Raw genomic sequence first — 20,653 nt, forward strand, 5'->3', positions numbered from 1 at the left:
AACCACTCTGTATTCAGTTCAGTTTATTGAACTACATTCAGATATAGTGCAGACATTAACAAAATAAATTAATTCTTATGTGAAAGCATGATTGGTACATCTGTATCTCATCATCCACATGAGTCTTTGGAAACTGAACCTGTATGGTATATAAGCCTCTAACACCCAGTCTCATTGTGAAGTACTTATGTTCATGTTCTGTTGTGTTTATTTTCAAGTGGCTGCTGCACTACCGAGTTTATTATTCTATGTAAAATGCAATCTGTTCTTAAAATTAAAAACACTAGCTAGATGTACCTAATTTGTAAAAAGAATCTTTGACCTTGATCCCACCCCCCCCCAAATACATACATACATATATATATATAATATTTGGTGTCAGAATTTATCTTCCAAATACACTAAAAATGATGACACACACAATTTTTGGGTGCATGTGTTGTCTACTTTGGTTTTTATTCCTGTCATCTGAAGTGATATTAAAACAGCTACACATGCAATACATTAGCTATAGTCCAATAAAGAAAAGTTTTTAGGAAAAAAACAAAACTTAGACAAAAGGATCACAGATTTAGAGCTGGAAGGGACCCTTAGAAGTCATTTATTCCAACCTCCTTATTTTGCAGATGTTTCAGAAAATAGAAGAATTTCAGAGAGACCTCAAGTGACTTGCCCAGGAACACAGGTGACTGGAAGGAGCCCAGATTTAAACAGATTCTTGATATTAAGTTTACCATTTTTTCCACTATGCCAATTTCCTTTCCATATGGAGTGAGAAAGAATTACTGTATCAAATTTCAATAAACAAATATAATCATTTATATAGCTGCATTGCTTTAAAATTCTATGATGCTCTCAGTATCAGGTGCTAGACTGATTCCAACAATATGTAAGACTGTGCCCACCCAGTTTTTAAATATAAATGAAGATTGATGAAATTAAACACAAAACACTAAGATGTGACCAGCACTGGTATTTGTCTTATCTTTTTTCTACATTTTTATAATTTATAATGTCATTTAAAAAAGATATATATATATATATATAAATGTTTTTAAGCAATCGGGGTTAAGTAACTTGCTCAAGGTTACACGGCCAGTTATTTCTGGGTGTGGTGCTGAGTGTCTGAGCCCAGGATTCGATCTCCAGGTCATCCCGACACTGGAGCCGGTGCTCTTACTCGCTGTGCTATCTGGCCGCCCCCAAAAAGTTATATTTTTAAACTGCTTGACTTTTTAAAGGAAATATTTCATGATGAGAATTTAGGGGAAAGTATAGAAATGGATGGCTTTAAACTGCCTTTTTAAGGAGATTCCTGGTTTTCACTAATAGAATACAACAGGAGTTAGTAGTATGTGGTTTTGGAATAAAGTGTCACAAAGTCTTATCAAATGCTTGTGAGAAGTTTTGAAAGAAATGGCAGACGCTTTCAAAAATCAAAGGATTTCCTTAAATTTATAGAGGCTTCTCTTACTAAGAGCATTAGAATAATATAAGAAGTACAAAGAAAAGAATCATTTTAAAGAAATTTTTATTATAGCTCAGTGATCAGTATAAATAACTAAAAGCCAATATCTAAGTGACAATTCTTTAGTTTCTTCTTAAGAAGTTTCCCAAAGCAATCTTCTAGAATATACAACTAACAGAATGTTAAAGCACTTTGCTCTGCAAATCAGATTTTTGATGACCAATTTTAAAATATTAACTTGAGTATTTTTCTCATACTAGCTGTCAAACAAAAGAATTACCTCTAAGAAGGTAGAAATGAGTAACTACTTGACGGTATTCTTTAAGAAATATTAATTTGGTTGAAAAGTTTATCCTTAATAACCTGAGACATCAATCCATGGATAGCTTCTATGGTGGTCTTACAGCTGAGGAAAAAATACAAAACAAATAAGCACAAATGAAAGCTTTATAAAAGTACAATGTTTTTATTTTTTTAAATTGCCTTTTAGTATCTACAATCCATTTATCTAAATATTTATGTTTAGAAAACAACACTTTTACTTGAAGTCTGGTTCACTAATGGTTAAAGAGAATACTATGATTTGCTAGGTAATAAAAGGAAAACTATATATAAGCAGTCTTCAGAGGCATCCCTTAATAGTAATAATAAAAATAGATGCAATAGTGTTAAAAATTTTTCTATTAAAGAAAATTCTACACATTACCTCCAATGGTTTCCATTATTTGATACAACATTTTCTCCTAAAAGATCACTGCTGAATTGGTTAAAATGATAGATCGGTTTAATTACTCCTTTGTGCCTCCAAGTATGCTTTTAGAAAGTGAGTTTTCAGGTAACAGATGACAAATTAGTTCCCAAATTAATACGATCAATTCTGTAGCAGTAAAATTTGCTATACTGAGTTGCTGTGTAAAGAGATCCTTACAGTTTAAAGCAGATTCAAATGAATGAACATTTAAAAACTATTATGCACACAGTATTGCACATTCAAAGAATCTGGCATTATCCTTAATGCTAATTTTATCCCACATACCTAATCAACTGGCTAATTCTTTTTATTTCTACTTTTACCAAATCTATCACATCTGACTGCTTCTCTGTACCCACACAACTACTAACTTTGTAATGCCCTCATCATCTCTTGCCTAGATTGTTGCAGTGGACTCCCAACTGATACTTCTTGCCTCAAATCTCTTTCCTCTTCATTACATCTTCCAGGCAAAATCCAGCCACAAAGATTTTCCTTAAATAAAGCTCTGACTATGTCATTCCCCAACTCAACTAACTCCAGGGGATTCTTGTTGCCTCTAGAATAAGATATAAAAATCTTCTGTTTAACTTTTAGAGTCTTTCACAACTTTGCCTCAACCCATCTTGCCAGGACCCTTGTATATTATGTCCCATCCTTCATTATGCCCTTTTCTTTGTTCCTCACATGACTCTAGATATCCTGTACCCATGCTTTTTTTTTTTTTAAAGCAATTGGGGTTAAGTAACTTGCTCAAGGTTACACGGCCAGGTGTTTCTGTGTGGGTGCTAAGTGTCTGAGCCCAGATTCGATCCCAGGTCATCCCAACTCTGGGGCCGGTGCTCTTACTTGCTGTGCTACCTGGCCGCCCCTACCCATGCTTTTTCACAAGCTGTTCCCCTTCTAAACTTCACCTCAAAAAAATCCTTTGTCTTTCTTCCCTGATACCTTTAAATAGTAGTGTCCTTCCTTCTCAAACTACCTTGTATCTAATTATTTACAAACATTGACACATGTTCCTATATGTGCACACACACATATGTCTAGATGTAGGCATGGCATGCATATCTGTATAACAGGGACAAAAGAGCCAGATTTAAAATATTAGACAGATTTGGAAGATATCACAGAACAAAAGTTACTTGTTCGTTTGTTTTTTTACTTTTGCTTGCTGTTTATTAATTCATTGTTGTATCCCTTATTAAATGCTAAGGGACTGATGTAAGATTTTGACCCTTATTTTGTTTACTTGATTCTTTTTTTTATGGATGGTTATTGAGTTTACAATAAGAATATCTGCAAAAGAATTTGGAATGTAGTTACTTTATACCTATCTCGGCTTGGTCTGAACTCCATGGATAGGTAACCACTGTCTGGTGCCTCTTCCCACCCCTTGCACCCAATTTCCAGCTTCTTTTGGTGTGCTGTCTTTCCCCAGAGTGTAACTTCCTTGAGCTTAGAGGCAGTCTGTCTTTTCTTATTTGTAATCCTAGTCATCCTGGCACTTAATAAATGTTTATTGAATTAAATTAAAAGGGAAGTTTTACTTTGTGGGAAAATAAAAAGAAACTAAGGGCAAGAATTCAGACTTCCTTACCTGTCTCTTGTTGCTTTAGCAAGTTTGTCTTCTGACTTTCGGTCATGTGTTTCTAAACCCAACATGAAACTCCCTCGTCCAAGCTGGGCTTCTGACTGTTCTAGTTTTTCAGATAAATCAAAGACTTGTCCAGTGGTATAGTCTGCATTCTGTGTGTGTGTGGGGGGGGAAGTGGGGAGGAGAGAAAATGACATTTAACATGTTACTGATCCAGAGGACTCATTTCTCTATCACTGAGAACAATTTATATTTTCCCTTAAATTATATTTAGTAGAAAATTTATTAAACAATGTGTTATTTATTAATTTATTTTTACTTTTTGGAGGGGGGAAGGTAGGGCAATTGGGGTTAAGTGACTTGCCCAAGTTCACACGGCTAGTTTTTTGGTTAAGTGTCTGAGGTTGGATTTGAACTCAGGTCCTCCTAACTCCAGGGCCAGCGCTCTATTCACTGCACCACCTAGCCACCCAATGTGTTATTTATTAAGAATTCTGGCATAAAATTTAAATGGCTTGCTGAGGTAGAACTTCAAACTTTTAAAAACTGTCCAAGTAAGAAAGTCAACTATATAAAATATGACTTACACCATGAATTCCACTTTTGTCTTTCCTCAAACTAGTCTTACTAAAATAAGATTATATTTTATTAACAAAACTCACCTTGAAATTTCCCTCATTTAACCTAAATATCATCAGGAATCAGAACAAACTAAATAAAGAAAACCAGACAACACTAAGAAATCATAAAATTAATCCAATCATGGCTTGAAGTTTCTGGATTACATTGTATGACCCTTCTGTAGTTCTGTCTGTGTAAATGTAACACTTGTTTTGAAAGACTGCTGAATTACTACTATTGGTACTCATTGCAATATAATTTTTTTAAACTGTCACCTGAATTTTTAGGGCACTAGTTTTCTAAGTCTCCTAGTTTAAGACATGTCAACTTTAAGAAGTTTAAAAAAGACAACCTGAAAGGGGCACTACATTATCATTTCATGACAAATCTTTTTTTTAAGAGGATTTGTCCTGTGAAATTTGGATTCAGTTAAAGGGCTGCACTTGAGGACCTAGAGGGCCACATGTGGCCTCCGCACTGTAGGCTCCCCATCCTTGCAATCTAAACCAATAAATACCAGAGATAAGGAAGGATGGGGAAAATAAAATTAAACTATTTTACTGTTTCACTCTAGCACAAATACTACAGCCACGTTATGCTACTGACCTTCCTTGTGCATGCAAATCAGTACTCTCTATAGTATGTCTATTTGACTTTTCTAGATTTATTCAGATCAGATACTTTAGGAGAAATTTTTTCAGAAGTTTGATAGAACATTTCAGGTTTAATGAACCTTTCACAAAAGAAACTCAAAGCAACTGAACCATAACTCTCTCAGATAAGACCAGAAAGCTTCACTTCTGCAATGGAATATAGATCAATTACATTTCATATACACCATGAAGAATGAATGTAGGATGGAAACAGTAGGTGGCCATCAACTGGAGTATGGCTAACCAAATGAACACTGTACATGGAGTATTAACTGCCATGTAAGAAATGTTTATATAAATAATCTAGAGAAGACTGGGAAGAACTGATGAGAAGTGAAGTAAACATAAATCAGGAAAACAAAAGACACAACTACAACATTGTATATCCAAAAAACAGTAACAAAATTAAGTCAAATTTTGTTTAATGATGTATAATGTATAGTGATGTACAATGATCAAGCTTGGCCCTAAAGAATAGAGAAAATGTATCGCCTTTTCTTCTCTGCAGGGATGGGAGCCTATGGATGCAAAACCCTGCATATCTGGCCAGATTCAGGTGACCCTGAGCTAGTTTTGCAGAACATCTTTTTTCTCCTCTTTTATGTCTTGGGAGAAGAAGGGGAAGAGAGATGTTTGGAAATAAAAGTGATGTAAAAACATAAGATATTAATGTTTTGGAAAGAAGGAATGAACATAGGAGATAATGAATTTCAATTAAAAAAACCAAACAAACCATTTTCTGCCAGCCTTTCAAGTATATGTCAGTGACTTCCCTGACAGGCAGCAGATGTCCCCCTGTGCTTTAGAGCAGTGCTCAGTGGGAAGAAGTTGCTTAATATGGGACTGATTGATAATGTACATTTATATTATTTTTTCCTTGAAAAACAATGCAAGTGGGTTTATAGACAAAAAAGAAAAACTAGCATTTAAAAAAAGTACAGAAGGAATACTAATGCAGTTATTTTTCTAAAAGCCTGAACAGGGAAGCAGTATGACACAGTCCTCAGGATCAGTTTCTATTATCTTTTTTCCTGTTAATAACTTATTGTTAGTACCAATAAAAACAGGCAACTTATTTTAACAAAATGCAGGCCATTGGGTAGTATTAATAATTTTATTTCACTTGAAATGGTATATAACCTCAATAAATATTTATTAGGAGCCCAATGTGTGCAAATAAGACAGTTTCTGCCCAACTAACTGGAAATACGAAATCTCAGATGTGGAAGGTATGTCTAGTTTTTCTATCATCATCTAGTTTAACCCACAGCCCTAAGCAGAAATCCCCTCTACATCTCTATGAGTGTTCCTTTAGTAGAATCTGCTTGATGATTCCAGGGATGGGAAACACTACTTCATTCTACTTTTAGACAACTTTAGTTTCTTGCATCAAGAAGGAACTAGTTTCTCTGTGAATTCTTTTCACTACTTCTAGTTCTGCCTTCCATGGTCAAGCAAGACAAGATTAATCCCTCTAATCAATGATTTCAAAACATCTGGAAGAAGAGATTATATGTAATGGTGGGGTCAGTGAGACCAGGGTTCAAGCTCTGTTTCTGACATACTGGCTGTGACCTTCTGTGCAGGTCATTTTCCCTCTTAGTGCTCTAGGCAGCTCCCTAAGACGGTAATGGGAGAAAAGTTATGGATCTCTATCAGTGGAGAGTGCTTCAGCAATGGCACTGTAGATCCAGGTCAAAACAAAAGGCCCTCACCATGATCTAGTACTTCAAACACTTGTGACAAAGATGGGATAAGTAGTAGTCTCCTTAGGTGCGGGTGAGGTAGCTGAAGCTCTGAGATGTTAAATGACTTGCCCAAAGTCACACAGATTCTAAGGATTAAAGTCTGGATAGAAATCTAGGTATCTGACTCTAAGACCACTACTTTTTCCTCTATTCTTTGTCCCAACTGTTTAAGAGCTTATTTTTTCAATCTTTGTGCAGTCATATATCTCTTAATTAAGTGATGTAATCATGATTGCATTGGTAGAAAATGTTAAGATTCAAACCCAGGTTCTCTGGGTTCTAAATCCAGGATTATCTAGTCATTACACCACACTGCCCGTGTAAAGTTTTTTTGCTTGATTCCCACCTTTTGTACCCCCTAACTAGGGGAGCCATTTTTATCCCCTCTACTTCAGGATACATTTTTAGACCTTGGCCAACCAACCCTGCCTTCATTTTTCTAGCTTCCCTACTGCCATGCTGGTTCTGGGGTAAAACAATTTTTAAAAATTGAGGGATGGGCCTCAAAGAATTAGTTGATGTATATCAAACAGAAGGTGTGGGCAAGGGTATTTTACATTCTGTGGACTGTACCTTAGAGGGATTTGTGTTTACCAATTTGCCTATGTATTTATTTCATTCCTACATTATTCAGTGTTACCTAAAATTAATAATTTAAATACAGAAGTTTTAGATTTTTAATAGTATTTCTAATATCACAGTGTGCTTCCCACCTGGACCACTAGGTGGCATAGTGTATAATGTGCCTGGTCTGGAGTCAGAAGACTGATTTTCCTGAGTTCAAATGTGACCTCAGTAACTTACTAGCTGTGTGACCCTGGGCAAATTACTTAACACTGTTTGCCTTAGTTTCCTCATCTAGAAAAAGGGCTGGAGAAGTAAATGGTAAATTACCCCAGTATCTCTGCCAAGAAGACCTAAAATGGGGACACAAAGAGTAGGATGCCACTGAAAATGACTAAAAAACTTCTCTCAGAAGAACTTGTGCAAATATATTGCCACCTGATGGAAGTTAGTGTGTATTGCAAGCAAGAGGGGCAAAAAAAAAAAGGGGGGGGGAAACTCCCTATATTCTTGAAAATTCCCAAATGACAAAATGAAACTTTAACTCTTAGATATACTAAGTGACAAGTATGATTAAAGCTTTTCTTACATATCCAGAATTACTCTATAATGTCAAATAGCTGAAGTCTAGTACTACATTTGAAAGTTTTTCCATATTAATTTCCTATATTATTTTTAATTTTTTGATAGAAGTTATGGATATGTAGGATATAACAATATTATTTTACACTTACAACATAAAAATAAAACTTACTTGGCAATATAAATATTTCTCATAGACCTTATATCCTCACAAGAAAAGAGATTGGATATAGGTTAGATAAAATTCAAAACATGTCCTTTAAAACTTTGATACTCACCGTAAGTAAGCTGGAAGAACTCAGAGTATTTACCCAATATTTGTTCCACAGAAGTTCAAGCAATTTGCGATCCAAAGATGATTTAAAGTAAGAGACTTCTAAAGCATAGTACCTATTACATGAAAATTAAGTTACTTTAAATGAGAAATAAAAGGAATACATTTTAAAGAAGTTACTTTTAAAATACAGTGAATTGCATTTACCATTTGTGGTTTCATATTTTTATTTCACATCCCAAACAAAAAAGGCTCATAAATATGATTTATCCTTTTTAGAAAGATTTCGAATGGGCCCTCTTCTTCAGCTTCAGTTAAAAATTATAATCAATTCTAAAATATAATCTGGAAGTGGTATCTGGCTCACTGAGGCTAAAAAATTACAATTCTGAAACCAATATTCTAGCAATATCATGTGTAATAGGCAGTCATGACTTAGGCTGGTTCTCCATTAGTGTAAGTTTGGTGTTGGAACAAAATGAGATGCTTACTAATCATTCAATAGTTAACATAGCTGTAGCACAGAAAGGATATTCATTTAGGAAACTGTAACACTTAGCTCAGGTAGAGGCTGCCAGCCTAGTTTCCAGATAGAAACACTGGTAAGCAGGGCAGGATATAATGACTTACATGACCTTGGGACAGCTACCTAGTCTGAGGGTCCCCAATTCCATGTACATGGGCTTTTTTTATGTCTTAAAGTGACCAGAACAATTAGAGACCCACATGTTTTACAGTTTATGGGACATCTCTAGATTTCCTGTCTCCATCAACATGTCCCTAGATGAGCTGAACATATTTCTCCTCAATATAATGTAAGCTCCTCTTGGAGGAATGACTTCTGTCTCTTTATATCTCTTTGTTAATAATGTGCTGATTAAGTTTTTGTCTCCATCCTGCCCCTGCCTAGATTATTCCTTTTGATTTTACTACTTTTATATGTGGTGGTACCATTTATCAGATCTTTGATGTTGACTATCTTGGGGTTATTTCTGAATGTAAGGGAAAAGAGGCAAGAGTCAATCAGTAATAAACTTCTATCAATTAAATCTCTTTAACATTTCTTCAGTCTGTTCCCTCTTCTGCCATTCCTATTGCCAATTCCCTAATGAAAATCCTTATCACCTGCCATATTACAAAAGTCTTTCTAAAAGTCTTCTAGCCTCTATTTTCTTTCCCTTAAATCCACCTTCACTTTGCCAGGTCTTTCTTATGCATAGAACTTATGTCAGTACTGGGCAGAAAAATAGCAATAATTTCAAACATCTTTGCCTGAAATTCAAGGGGCTCCATTATCTGATGCTTCATCCCTAACCTCCCTCCTATTTTTTCCTTTTATATATTACATCCTAAAGCCAGGGTAAAAGGCTCTCTTAGTTCTCTGCTTTTTTTCAGGCTGTTTCCTATGCTTAGAATAACCTTTCTCTTTCTTTTGCCCTGCTAATTCCTACCCATCCTTTAAAGCCCAATTTAATCCTCTAGAATACCTCCCTGATTCCCTACTATCACTCTCCCTGCCAAACTGGTAATGAACTTCTCTCCTCAAATCTCAAGTGGCATTTTATATTTCAACTCTCTAATGTGCTATCATTCAGTACACTATAAACTCCTTGCAGGTAACAACTATATTTTAATTTTGTTGTCCCAATGGCCTATTGGCAGCAAAATGGAAAAACACACAGATTGATGGGCTTGGACTCAGGAAGATCCAAATTTAAATCCTGACATAGATACTTATTAGCTGTGTGACCCTGGGCAAACACTTTAAAGACTCAGTTTCCTTATCTGTAAAATGGGGATAATAATAGCACCTACCTCCTAGAGTTATAGTAAGGATCAAAGAAGATAATATATGTAAAGCACTTTGCAAATTTTTAAAGTGCTATATAAATGCAGCAACTATTATTGTTAGCATCATATTCTACAAAAAATAGGAGATTTGTTGCATTGTATATTATATTTTAATGATTTAAGAGAAACCAACAAACTAGAAAGGTGTCAGAAAAAAATCAAAGACAATTTTTCTAAACTGAATGATAATATATCTCTGTTCTCATTTCATGTGGCACTTTGCTTATACCTATCTTGTGGCACTAACTGAATTCTGCATATGTTTGTTCCTTACCATCCTAGAATGTAAGCTCCTTCAGGCCAGGGACCATGCATGAGTCCTTTTCCTTTGTATTACCTAGAGTCCAGCACAATGCCTCACATGCAGAAGGCACTTAATGTTAGTGATAGAAACTTAATAGTAACACTGCAATAGGTTAAAAAAAAAAAGGTAAAGTACTCATATACCCAACAAGAGAAAAATGACCCCCGACCCTCCAACTATGATTTGTTAACGTAAGAAACTACTATATAGCCCTCATTTTCTTCATTTTTGATAGCTATGTTGCTACACGGATAGCACATAAGAAAATATAAGAAATAAGGTTAAATGGAAACAGGAGGGCACAAAATAGCAAGTATTCACTTAAATATAGATATGTAAGTCCATTAAAAGACTGGAAGAGAATGTGAAAGGATGAAAACAGAATTCAGAGTTTACTGGGTTCTTTTAGCTTTTTTTTTTTTTTGGTAAAGTTGCTTAAGGTGAACATTTAAAAAAGGTTTGCTTTTTCTATTCTTTTCTGAATTACTTACTGTTTGCAATGTACTCCAAAGTCTTCTATTTTATTAAGTGGAATAGTCTGGTACTCAGAGGGACCTTCATCTGGTGGTTTATAGCCCTGTACAAAGAATGTAAAATAAGTTAGTAGTTTGTAAAAATGCTTCCAAGGTAATATAGATTTCAGATTTATAAGAACATTTTTGGTAGCATAATGCTGCATGAAAATATTCTTATAACTTAAAGAAAAAATGCCTGGCTATTTTGCTTTTGAGGTTATATGGCTGGATCTGGCTCGTCTCAGATTGGTATAAATTTAGGGTTTTTTTTGGGCAGGGGGGAAAGGAAATTGCCCATCCTTTTTGTACTTTCAGCAGAAATAAGGGACAGATAAATTCACATCTCAACCTCATCTTTTCAACCTAAAGACAGTTGATCCTGGATTGAATTGAATGTTAAAGAACTGTGACCAAAAGCAATTTAGTTTATTTTGTGGATTAAGACATAAGTTCTCAAGATATTTAGCTTTGATCACTCTTAATAGTTTACCAATGTTAGTAGCGGTTTTACATACATTTTTAGAGAATCCTTAAAAGCTACTGATCAATAGAAGTTTAGGGAGTACTGGCATATTGATTGATACATCATATATAGATACACAAACACACACACACACACACACAATCTGAGGAGAATTTAAATAAGGGGAGTGCAGCTAGTAAATGGAAGGTGAGAGAATATTCTAAAAACAAAGTATATTTCAGAAAGTATGAAATTTGGAATTTGTAGGGAGCTTTACTATTGATATATGGAATTATCCTAAATTTTCTCTCTTTTTTAACTTTTTGCAGTTCTGGGCATAAGAATTAAATTCTGCATTGGTACAGCATTAGTAAAAAATACTGTAAACTATGCCATTGTTTCTCATAATGTAAGATTAAAGGCTTCTTAAAGAAGGCCTGGTGTAGCAGATAATAAAAGACTCAGAGTAAAGTGTCCTGAGGGTGAAGTTCTCCCTCAGATTCTTTACACCAGTACCATTATGGGCAAGTCTATCATGGTAAAAGGTAAACAAGGATCCAGGAGCATGGTTCAGGACCCAGGGAAGCTGACTTAATTTACTCACACAGATGGCAGCTCACCATGGCTGGTACCAAAAAGCTAATTAGAGCCCTGTAGCCTTTTTGATATGTCCTTAGTAATCTCATTCCATTGTGTGGGAATGACTACACCATAGAGAAAATGATTAGGGAAATTAATCAATATGACTACAGCCTATAAGAAAGTTTTAAAAATCCTTAATTATAGCTTTAAGAAAGCTTGTGTTTCCTCAATTAACATTTTAAAATATGAAAGCCTACTCCAATTAATCATATGAGCAATTCTTTCCTCTGCAGGATTTGTTTTGGAACATTGCTCTGCCAAGTATGCCTGTGTTATACTGTCTACGTGCTTCTGCAAGCAAGGAATACCAATTTAAATGGTTTCTGTAGTGCCTGCTATAGTACAAAGAGCAAGAAGGGTGCTTAATAAAATGATCTTTTTTACATTTTTAACCAAGTAAGAATTGCATTGTAAAAAAAAAAGGATTTTTGTTTTACTAGGTACAAATTTTGCAGAGATTTAATTGATATTATGTTAATATTGTTATATCTATGGTTTAGGGGTTGAAGCATGGGAAGAATGCATTTTTCATATTTTTTAAATGAAAGAGAAATGAATAGAATTTCAAGAAAACAGCCTTCAATTTAACACAAATTTATTTTAATGAATCTAAATGTTTAACTTCTTACCTTTGGGTAGGTCCTAAAGGCACCAAGATTCACTTTTCCTGCAGATATTGTTCTTGTTGGATCAATCTATAATGATAAAAAAAGGATTTATTAAAATGCAATTGTTACAGGATAGAAAAGATATTATTTAATTAATATCAGGAATGAGAAATATTTTGTGAAAATTCCAAAAATAAAAGATCTAGAAAACATTGTGAACTCATGGCAGTAAATAGAAATTTCCTCTATAAACTATTAGCTTACAGATACTTAGCATTATAGAAGGCTTCCATTTCTTTAGGAAGTTGAAGGAAAATAAAGCTATATTTTTATTTAAAAATTCTGTAAAAACCTTTTCCTGGTATTTTATGTTATATAACCTTCATTTCTTAATTGATTCCTCCCTCTTCTACCCATTGAGCCATTCCTTTTAATAAAGAATAAAAAAGAAGGGAAAAAAAAGCAGTTTAGTAAAACTAACCAACACATCAATCAAGTCTGACAGGGTATATAAAATGTTCCAAACCCATAGTCCCCCATCTCCACAAAGAAAGGTGATAGGTGTACTTTCTTATTTCTCCCTAGACAAACGTGGTCATTCTAATTACACAGCATTCAGTTTTTTGGTACAGTTTATATCAAATTACACCCCAGGCTTTTCTCCTGTTAATTTTATAGGTGGTTATAGAGGTTTCTGTTTGTCAGGATAGTAGTAAGTTTACCCTTAGCTTGACCTTTACTTTAATGCAAAAATCACAACACTAAAACATTACGTTAACAGAAGAATCTTAGGAAATACTGTACTACAAGAAATGACTGAAGAATTCTGAGAAATGTGGGATGACTCACAGAGAATAAAGTAGCGTGAGGTAAGCAAAAATAGGAAAACAACATTGCAGATAGTCATAATAACGTAAACCCCAAACAAACTTAAGGGGTAGCTGAAATCACATTCATTGCAATGATTAATCTTGGTCCCAAAGAACTAATGATACACACAACAGACTCCTTTCCTTGCTGCCAGATGGAGCAGAACATCACCTAACTGCTGGACTCACTCAGGTCTCATCAACTGTTTTTCCTTGTTACAAAGGAGAGTTCAGGTGGAGTCGCGTGTGTGTGTGTGTGTGTGTATGTAAGATGTCTGAAAATGAATGTGGTATGAGAAGTAAAAGGTAACAATAAGAAAAAGAGAAAGTATTGCATTTAAAAATGCTTTTGGGGGCAATTGTTAATGACCTTTTTCTAAAACGCCATCAATATCTATTACCTATTTTTTAAACTTGAATCTAATTCTGACTTGTTACAACACAGGTTTGCATAAACCCAAAGAAGCAGAGAAGTCCTCTTTAAGTTTATGTATCAAGAGACAATCATCTCCGCCATACTCATGGTGTTCTGTTCCTGTGAGACCCAGGCTATGTGGAAGCCACGTTTCCCACATGATGGTGCGTGGCAGCCACGCATGGGCCACCAGATACTCCAACAGTGATTCTTTGCTAGAATCTGAGAGGGACAGGGAGGAAACCTTTTCTCCCATTTTCAACACAGGCAAAAATGTATTTCTAGGCATAGGAAAGAACTTGATACATTTCACTATCTCTTCTTACATGGCTACCAATAATGTAAAAGATACTACCATTTTATAGATGAAGAGATTGAGATGCAAAGGTTACCGGACATGCTCATGGTCACTCAATGAGTTAGCAGAATTTAAGAATTAGAAGGTAGCTTTGAGATCTAGTCCCTCTTACTTTAGAGTTGAAACTGAGTCCCAGAGAAAGGCAGGATTTGCACCCCCCCCCCCCCCAACCCCCCCACACACTTTTGCTTTCCAGACTCCTAAGCCAATGCTTTCTTTGATACCATACTGATTCTCAATGGCAGAGCCCTCCTGGACAGGTATTAATCATTGATTATACAGCAAACCAAATGAAACTGTGGATAGATATTCTCATTTACTAACATACAAACTTAAGCGAATCTCAAGTTCTATTGTGAACTTAGTAAGCAGAATACTTACTACTACTGCTACAAATGGTTCTTGAAACTGCTGATTGAGCATCTGGGTGCTAACATCAATCCCAGAGAGCCAACAACCGTAGCCAGGGTGACTGTGATACCAGCCAATTGCATTTTCAAGTCGACCCACCTAACAAAGAAGGAAGAAAATGTCAGATTAAATGCTGACACTTTTATCCCACTTTAGAATCAGCTCTCTTTTGGTTATTTACCAACAATTATGCAAAAACAGAATACATGATAATATTTCAAAACAAATATATAAGCACAATGACTTGTGAGATTGAAAAGACTCTCTGTAAATCACTATTACGTTTAATCTTATTTAATATATTATATGCAAAGACATTAATGAAAATAAATCTGAAACATTTGTTTTATTATAAAGTTCATTGCTAGATTTTTTTCCTATAATATCTCAAGTATATAACTTATAGTTGCTGTGAAATCTTTTTACTTAAAACAATTTTTTTTACCTGTTTTGCATTTTCTATATATGCTGCCATATATTCATATGCAGCAGCTTGGGCATTAACTCGAGTTTCAGTGCCCTCTACTGGTAAAGCAAAACTGTCCATAATGATCATGGTTTCACCATCCACTTTCCCAAGCATCAAGCCCATCACTTCCAAGTTGCCTCCTGATCTAGCGTGCATCACCATTTTCAGTAGGGCTAAGGCTGAGATCTTGCAGTATTTAAAGTAATGGTGACTACAAAACAAAAATAAAGTATATTGCAAAATTAGCTTCACTAATGCAAAGCACAGTTTCCTAGAATGCTTTTGCTATGACATGACAGAAAATAGAAAGGTGAAGGGAAATGGTAGAAGGGATGGCTGGGAAGAGGAAACATTAAAGGACTCTTACTCCTAGTAGAATGTAGAGAATAAGAGAGATGTTATTGTTCTGGAAAAAAAGTCACACAATGCAGAAAACTCCACAACTCACTCAAATCACAAACCAGTGTTCTTGTAAAAGTGTCATGTGAGCAGAGCAGTAATTTTTCCCTTCCTCTAAGTTTAGCCTGGCTGCATCTAATCTTATTACATTATGTATTTTTCATTTTCAGTACACAGAATAAAGTACAATGTATATAGTATAGACTGAAGAAAAGCACGTCCTGTTGGCACTGGAGCCGTGTAGCCTCTTTTCAAGCACAGCATATTTGATCAAGAATCAGAAGACTTGTATTCAAATTCTGCCTCTCTTATATAATACCTATGTGTCTTATGGACATGTCACTTTACTTCCTTGGCCTTCCATTTCCTCATTTGTAAAACGAAGGGGTTGGATCTCTAAGGTCTCAGTCAGTTCGAAATCATATGATGTGTTGTCATCTTCATACTAAAACATAAATGACTAAGAAAGCCTTATTGCTGGGGTAGCTAGGTTATGAAGTGAATAGAGCACTGGCCCTGGAGTCAGGAGGATGTGAGTTCACATCCGGCCTCAGATACCTAACACTAGCCCTGTGACCTTGGGCAAGTCACTTAAACCCAACTGCCCTATCTTCCCCCTCCAAAAAAAAAAAAAGCCTAATTATTGTTCTCCAAAGCATTTACATCTTAGAGGTAAGACTCCTCAAGCCAAGAAATGAATCCTTAATTGTGGAATATTAGGCTTCAGCAAGGAGCAGGGGAAAAAAAATAGAAAGAATCCTTGCTCAGGAGATCTGGGTTTGAGTTCAGTTTTGGAGAGTAGCCAGGAAAGTTTGTCTCAGAGGCAATTACGTAGCAGAGTAGAGTGTGCTGGGCCTGCAGTCAGGAAGATTTGGGTTCAAATCCAGACTCACACACCTATTAGCTGTGTGGGTTAACTTGGTCTCAATTTTCTCAACTGTATAATGGGGACAATAATAGCACATACTTTATCGGTGTAAAAGTTACTAGTAGGTGCTATTTCCCTCTTTTTTCATGTGTAAATGATGAGCAAAGTGTAACAGTTGTAAAGAGCTAAACCTAGACTTGAAGTAAACTTATGATCTGATGAAAAACTTCCCAAAGAATTAGAATTATGCTGATTTAACCATTCTGTAGCGTAATTTGGAACTATGCTCAAAGGGTATATAAAACCTTGCATACTCTCTGACCTAGTAATACCACTACTAGGTCTATATCCAAAAAGAGATGAAAAGGACTTATGTGTAAAAAAATATTTATTGCAGTTCTTTTCTGATGGCAAAGAAATGGAGATTGAGGGAATACCCATCAATTGGGGAATAGCTGAACAAACTGTGGTAAGTGATTGTGATGAATACTACTGTATTATAAGAAATGATGAGCAGAATGCTATCAGAAAAACCTGCAAAGACTTATGTGAGCTTATGCAAAGTGAAATGTACTGTATACAAAGTAAAAGCAATATTTTAAGATGATCAGCTGTGAATGACTTGGCTATTCTCAGCAGCACAAAGATCCAAGACAACTGTGAAGGACTTATGATGAAAAATGTTATCCATCCCCAGAGAAAGAAATGATGGTGTCTGAATACAGACTGACGCATACTTTGTTTACTTTATTTTTTTGAGTTTTTTTTTTTTTGGTCTATGTTTTCTTTCACAACATGGAAATGTTTTACATGACTATGCATATATAACCTATATGAGGGGGGTTATGGAGGGAGGAAGGGAGAGAATTTGGAACTCAAGTCTTAAAAATGCATGTTAAAATTGATTTTACATGGCATTGGGGAAAAATAAAATACTAAATACATTAAAAAAAATGATTCAGAGTTCTGAAGAATGAAATGAGCTGCCTGGGAAGTAGTGGGTTCCCCATCATTTGAGGTCTTCAAATTTAGGCTGGATGACCTCCTTGATGCGTTTGTTAGAGGGGAATTCTTCTTTTAGGTATGGGTTAGAAACACTGGCCAATGAGGACTGCCCCAGCACTGAATTCTGTGATTCTCTGCCTAGACAATCTTTGACGGTTCTAACTATTTTTAGAGAGATGGATTTGCCCTCCACATTATGCTCTTCAGGCAGCTCCCAGCCATTCCTTACAGATAATGCTCTCCTATATTAGGAGCTTCTAAGAGTAGACACCATATTTTTTCAGGACTTGGGTTTGAATCCCAAGCTCTACTATCTCACTTGATCAGGAGTTTTTTTTTTTTTTAATAAGCAATTGGGGTTAAGTAACTTGCTCAAGGTTACATGGCCAGTTATTTCTGGGTGTGGTGCTAAGTATCTGAGCTTGATCAGGAGTTCTTAACCTGGGGTCCATCACCTTGTTTTTCAAAATACTCTGGTGACTAAATTTCAAAAGAATTGTATGCCTTTGTAGTACAATATATCTTATTTTATCCATTTAAATGCACTGTTCTGAGAAGGGGGCCAGAGGCGTCACCTAGTTTATATCATTTATATCAAATATAAATTCCTCTATTTGGAATTCCGAGCTCTTCATAACTTAACTCCTTCCTATCTTTCCTGTCTCTTTATACCTTACTCTGATCTGTCTTACACAAAGGACACACACAAGCCTCTCCATCTTCAGACTCGAGGCATTTCCCCTGGTTGTAGATTCTCTCCAATTTATCTGACCCATGGTTTATACGCAGTTGTTTGCATGAGGTCTCCCCATCAGACTATGAGCTCCTTGAGGGTAGGGACCGTCTTCTGCCTTTAAAACGTTAAGAACCCCTACATTTGACCCCAATTTGCTTAAGAGTGGAGAGATGGCCAGCCTCCCAAAGGTGAGATCCTGGCTAAGTCACAGGCGCCCTCGACCGCCTGAGGCCATGTAAGCCAAGGGTCATTTTGACTTTCTGAGCCTCAGTTTCCCCCCCTCTGCAAAAGAGAAGGCACTGGAATAGATGACCCCCCCAGGCTCCCCGCCGGCGTTCCTGTCTGGGTGTCCTGAGATCGCTCCGAGGGCAGCTCCCGACTGATCCGGGATTGATCAGTGGGGGGCAGCCTGGCTCCGAGAGGAGGTGGGGAGAAGGATCTGGGAACGCCGGGGGACCGGGGCAGATTGCCCCGAGTGGCGGGCCCCTCCACCCCACCGTGGGCGGGGGGATGGGCCCCGGAGGCCGCGGCCTCTCCCCTTTTCCCTCCCTCCTTCCCCGTAACCCCCGGCCCTCGGGGCCTCCTCACTCCTTAGTCCAGGGCTTGGCCGCCAGGATTTCCTGCTGCTGTTTCTTGTCGTATTTGTAGATCTCGTCGATGCTCTGGGCTTCCTGCATGTTGTTGGCCAGTTCCCAGCTCTTCTGGGCCATGCCGCTCCCCGAAGCCGCCATCGCCGCGGAGACGCCGCAGGCCCTTCCCACACCCCCGCCCCCTCGGCCCTGCTTCCTCAGCCCTGCTCCAATTCCCCGCCGCCCCGACCGCGGGGCGAGAACTTGTGACCCTCGCCCCCTGCCGTAACGCAACCCTCGGTTAACAGATACTCGGAGCTGCCATGACACCGGGAACCTGGGATCGGAGCGGCGCGGACTATTCGGAAAGAGTATGGAGGGGGGATCCCGTCTTCGGGTCGTGCGAATAGCGGCTACGAGGCTATAAAGCCACAAGAATAAAAAAGGGAAAAGGGGATACGACTGGAAGAAAATTCGGACTCGTTACATTTTGAGTTCCATAGGTGCATTCTATCCCAACCTATTTAGCAGTTCGGAGAATGGTACAATCTCTCCCGGCGTCCGGGAGTGTGTGGCCCTTGCGTCACGCCACGCGCTTGCGTTGGTTTTCCAGACCCATATTGCGCATGACTGAAAGGCACCATATTTAAAAGCGGTAAAGCGGCGGGCTTTTAAGTGGGAAGAGCTATTTGTGAATGTAGGTCCCTAGGTGTAGGAGGAAGAGAAAAAAGGAAATTGAATTACCATTACGAATTTTCGGAAGATTGAGGATTTGAGGGGACTGGGGCTGCCTGGTGAGTGGAATGTCAACCGGAATGTTTTCCTTAGCGGGGACTTCTCGGGCACGAGTGTGTTAGGACAGAGGAGCCTAGCGGTGGCTTCACCCTGAAGCCCTTCCCCGGTTCTGGTCGTTTCTAGCGGTTTGCCTGGAGGAGCGCCCCCTGGCGTTCAGAAGAGGCATTGGAAACTCCTGTGAATCTCGGGTGTATTTTTAAAGGAACCTTTGAAGGCTACTTAATAGAATTTAAACTGGAGAGCAGGGACTTTCACCGTTACTTTGTAACTCCACTTTTTTTTTTTTTGCAGGGCTTTGCACTTAGTAAGCGCTTAATAAATGCTGTTTTTGTTCATTTATTAATCTCACTTGCATATTGATAGTAATGAGAACATTATTTAAAAAATTTTTTAAACAAAATTTTCGTTTTTTCTTTTTGTGTGATTTGGCTTAGATGTCATGGCAAAAGGCAGTCGACACATGGACATTTGAAGGAACTGGATGTTAAAGAAGTGATAATTTTGAGAATTTTATGTCATTATTTAGAACTTCACACTTAATAAGCACTTAAATACATTTCATTTATTCATTAGGCCGACTTGCATATTGATACTTATAGAGTCATTTTGAGAATTGTTTTACTTAAAAACCATTTTTCTTTCAGTTTTTTTAAAAATGTGTGCTTGATTTGACTTACTATGGAAAAAGGCAGATGCTGTAAGGGCATTTGAAGGAATTGAATCTTGAAGAAGTGACAATAAAATTTCTGAGTGTCTTCTCTTTCTGTGTTCCAACCTGAACGTCTAATGTGAGGTGGGACTAGGTTGTCATTAATGAATTTGGTTGACAACGACATTGAAATACTGTAGTCCTGAGTGGCCTCTTGATCTTATCCTACCTCAGAGAAGAGCCTTTTAATTCAGTAAACATTTATTAAGCACTTAGTATGTGCAGGGCATTATGCTAAGTGTGGCTTGTCATCCAGACTATCTGAAAACTTCCAGTGATGGAGATAGCCTGTTCTGTTTCTGTACCATTAGTTTTTCTTTTGACTCCAAGTCTGCTTCATTTTTACTTCATCCCTCCACCTTCTGGAGCTACAGTAATAACAACTGGTATTTAAACAGTGTTTTAAGGCTTG

The 20,653-nt window shown here is 37.0% G+C and overlaps 2 protein-coding genes across 2 annotated transcripts in view; one reads left to right on the top strand and one right to left on the bottom strand.

Moving 5' to 3' along the window:
• Positions 1 to 1,514: 1,514 nt before the first annotated feature.
• Positions 1,515 to 19,107, bottom strand: COPS5 (COP9 signalosome subunit 5). Its single transcript, XM_069100078.1, has 8 exons — positions 18,757 to 19,107; positions 15,137 to 15,371; positions 14,662 to 14,790; positions 12,660 to 12,725; positions 10,902 to 10,987; positions 8,260 to 8,371; positions 3,817 to 3,965; positions 1,515 to 1,874 (listed from the first exon to the last, which is right to left on the bottom strand). Exons 1-8 carry the CDS (start codon positions 18,897 to 18,899, stop codon positions 1,790 to 1,792), a joined length of 1,005 nt encoding a protein of 334 aa, XP_068956179.1. The 5' UTR covers positions 18,900 to 19,107; the 3' UTR covers positions 1,515 to 1,789.
• CSPP1 (centrosome and spindle pole associated protein 1) overlaps positions 19,069 to 20,653 on the top strand; it is a 142,511-nt gene continuing 140,926 nt past the window's right edge. The window contains exon 1 of the mRNA XM_069100061.1: positions 19,069 to 19,531. The gene's annotated coding sequence lies outside the window, so the exon portion shown is untranslated. The remainder of the gene's footprint in view (positions 19,532 to 20,653) is intronic.

This window comes from Petaurus breviceps, unplaced genomic scaffold (genome assembly GCF_028583685.1).
Source record: "Petaurus breviceps papuanus isolate PSGF00001 unplaced genomic scaffold, PetGlider_PUasm1.0 38, whole genome shotgun sequence".
Classification (NCBI taxonomy): Eukaryota; Metazoa; Chordata; class Mammalia; order Diprotodontia; family Petauridae; genus Petaurus; species Petaurus breviceps.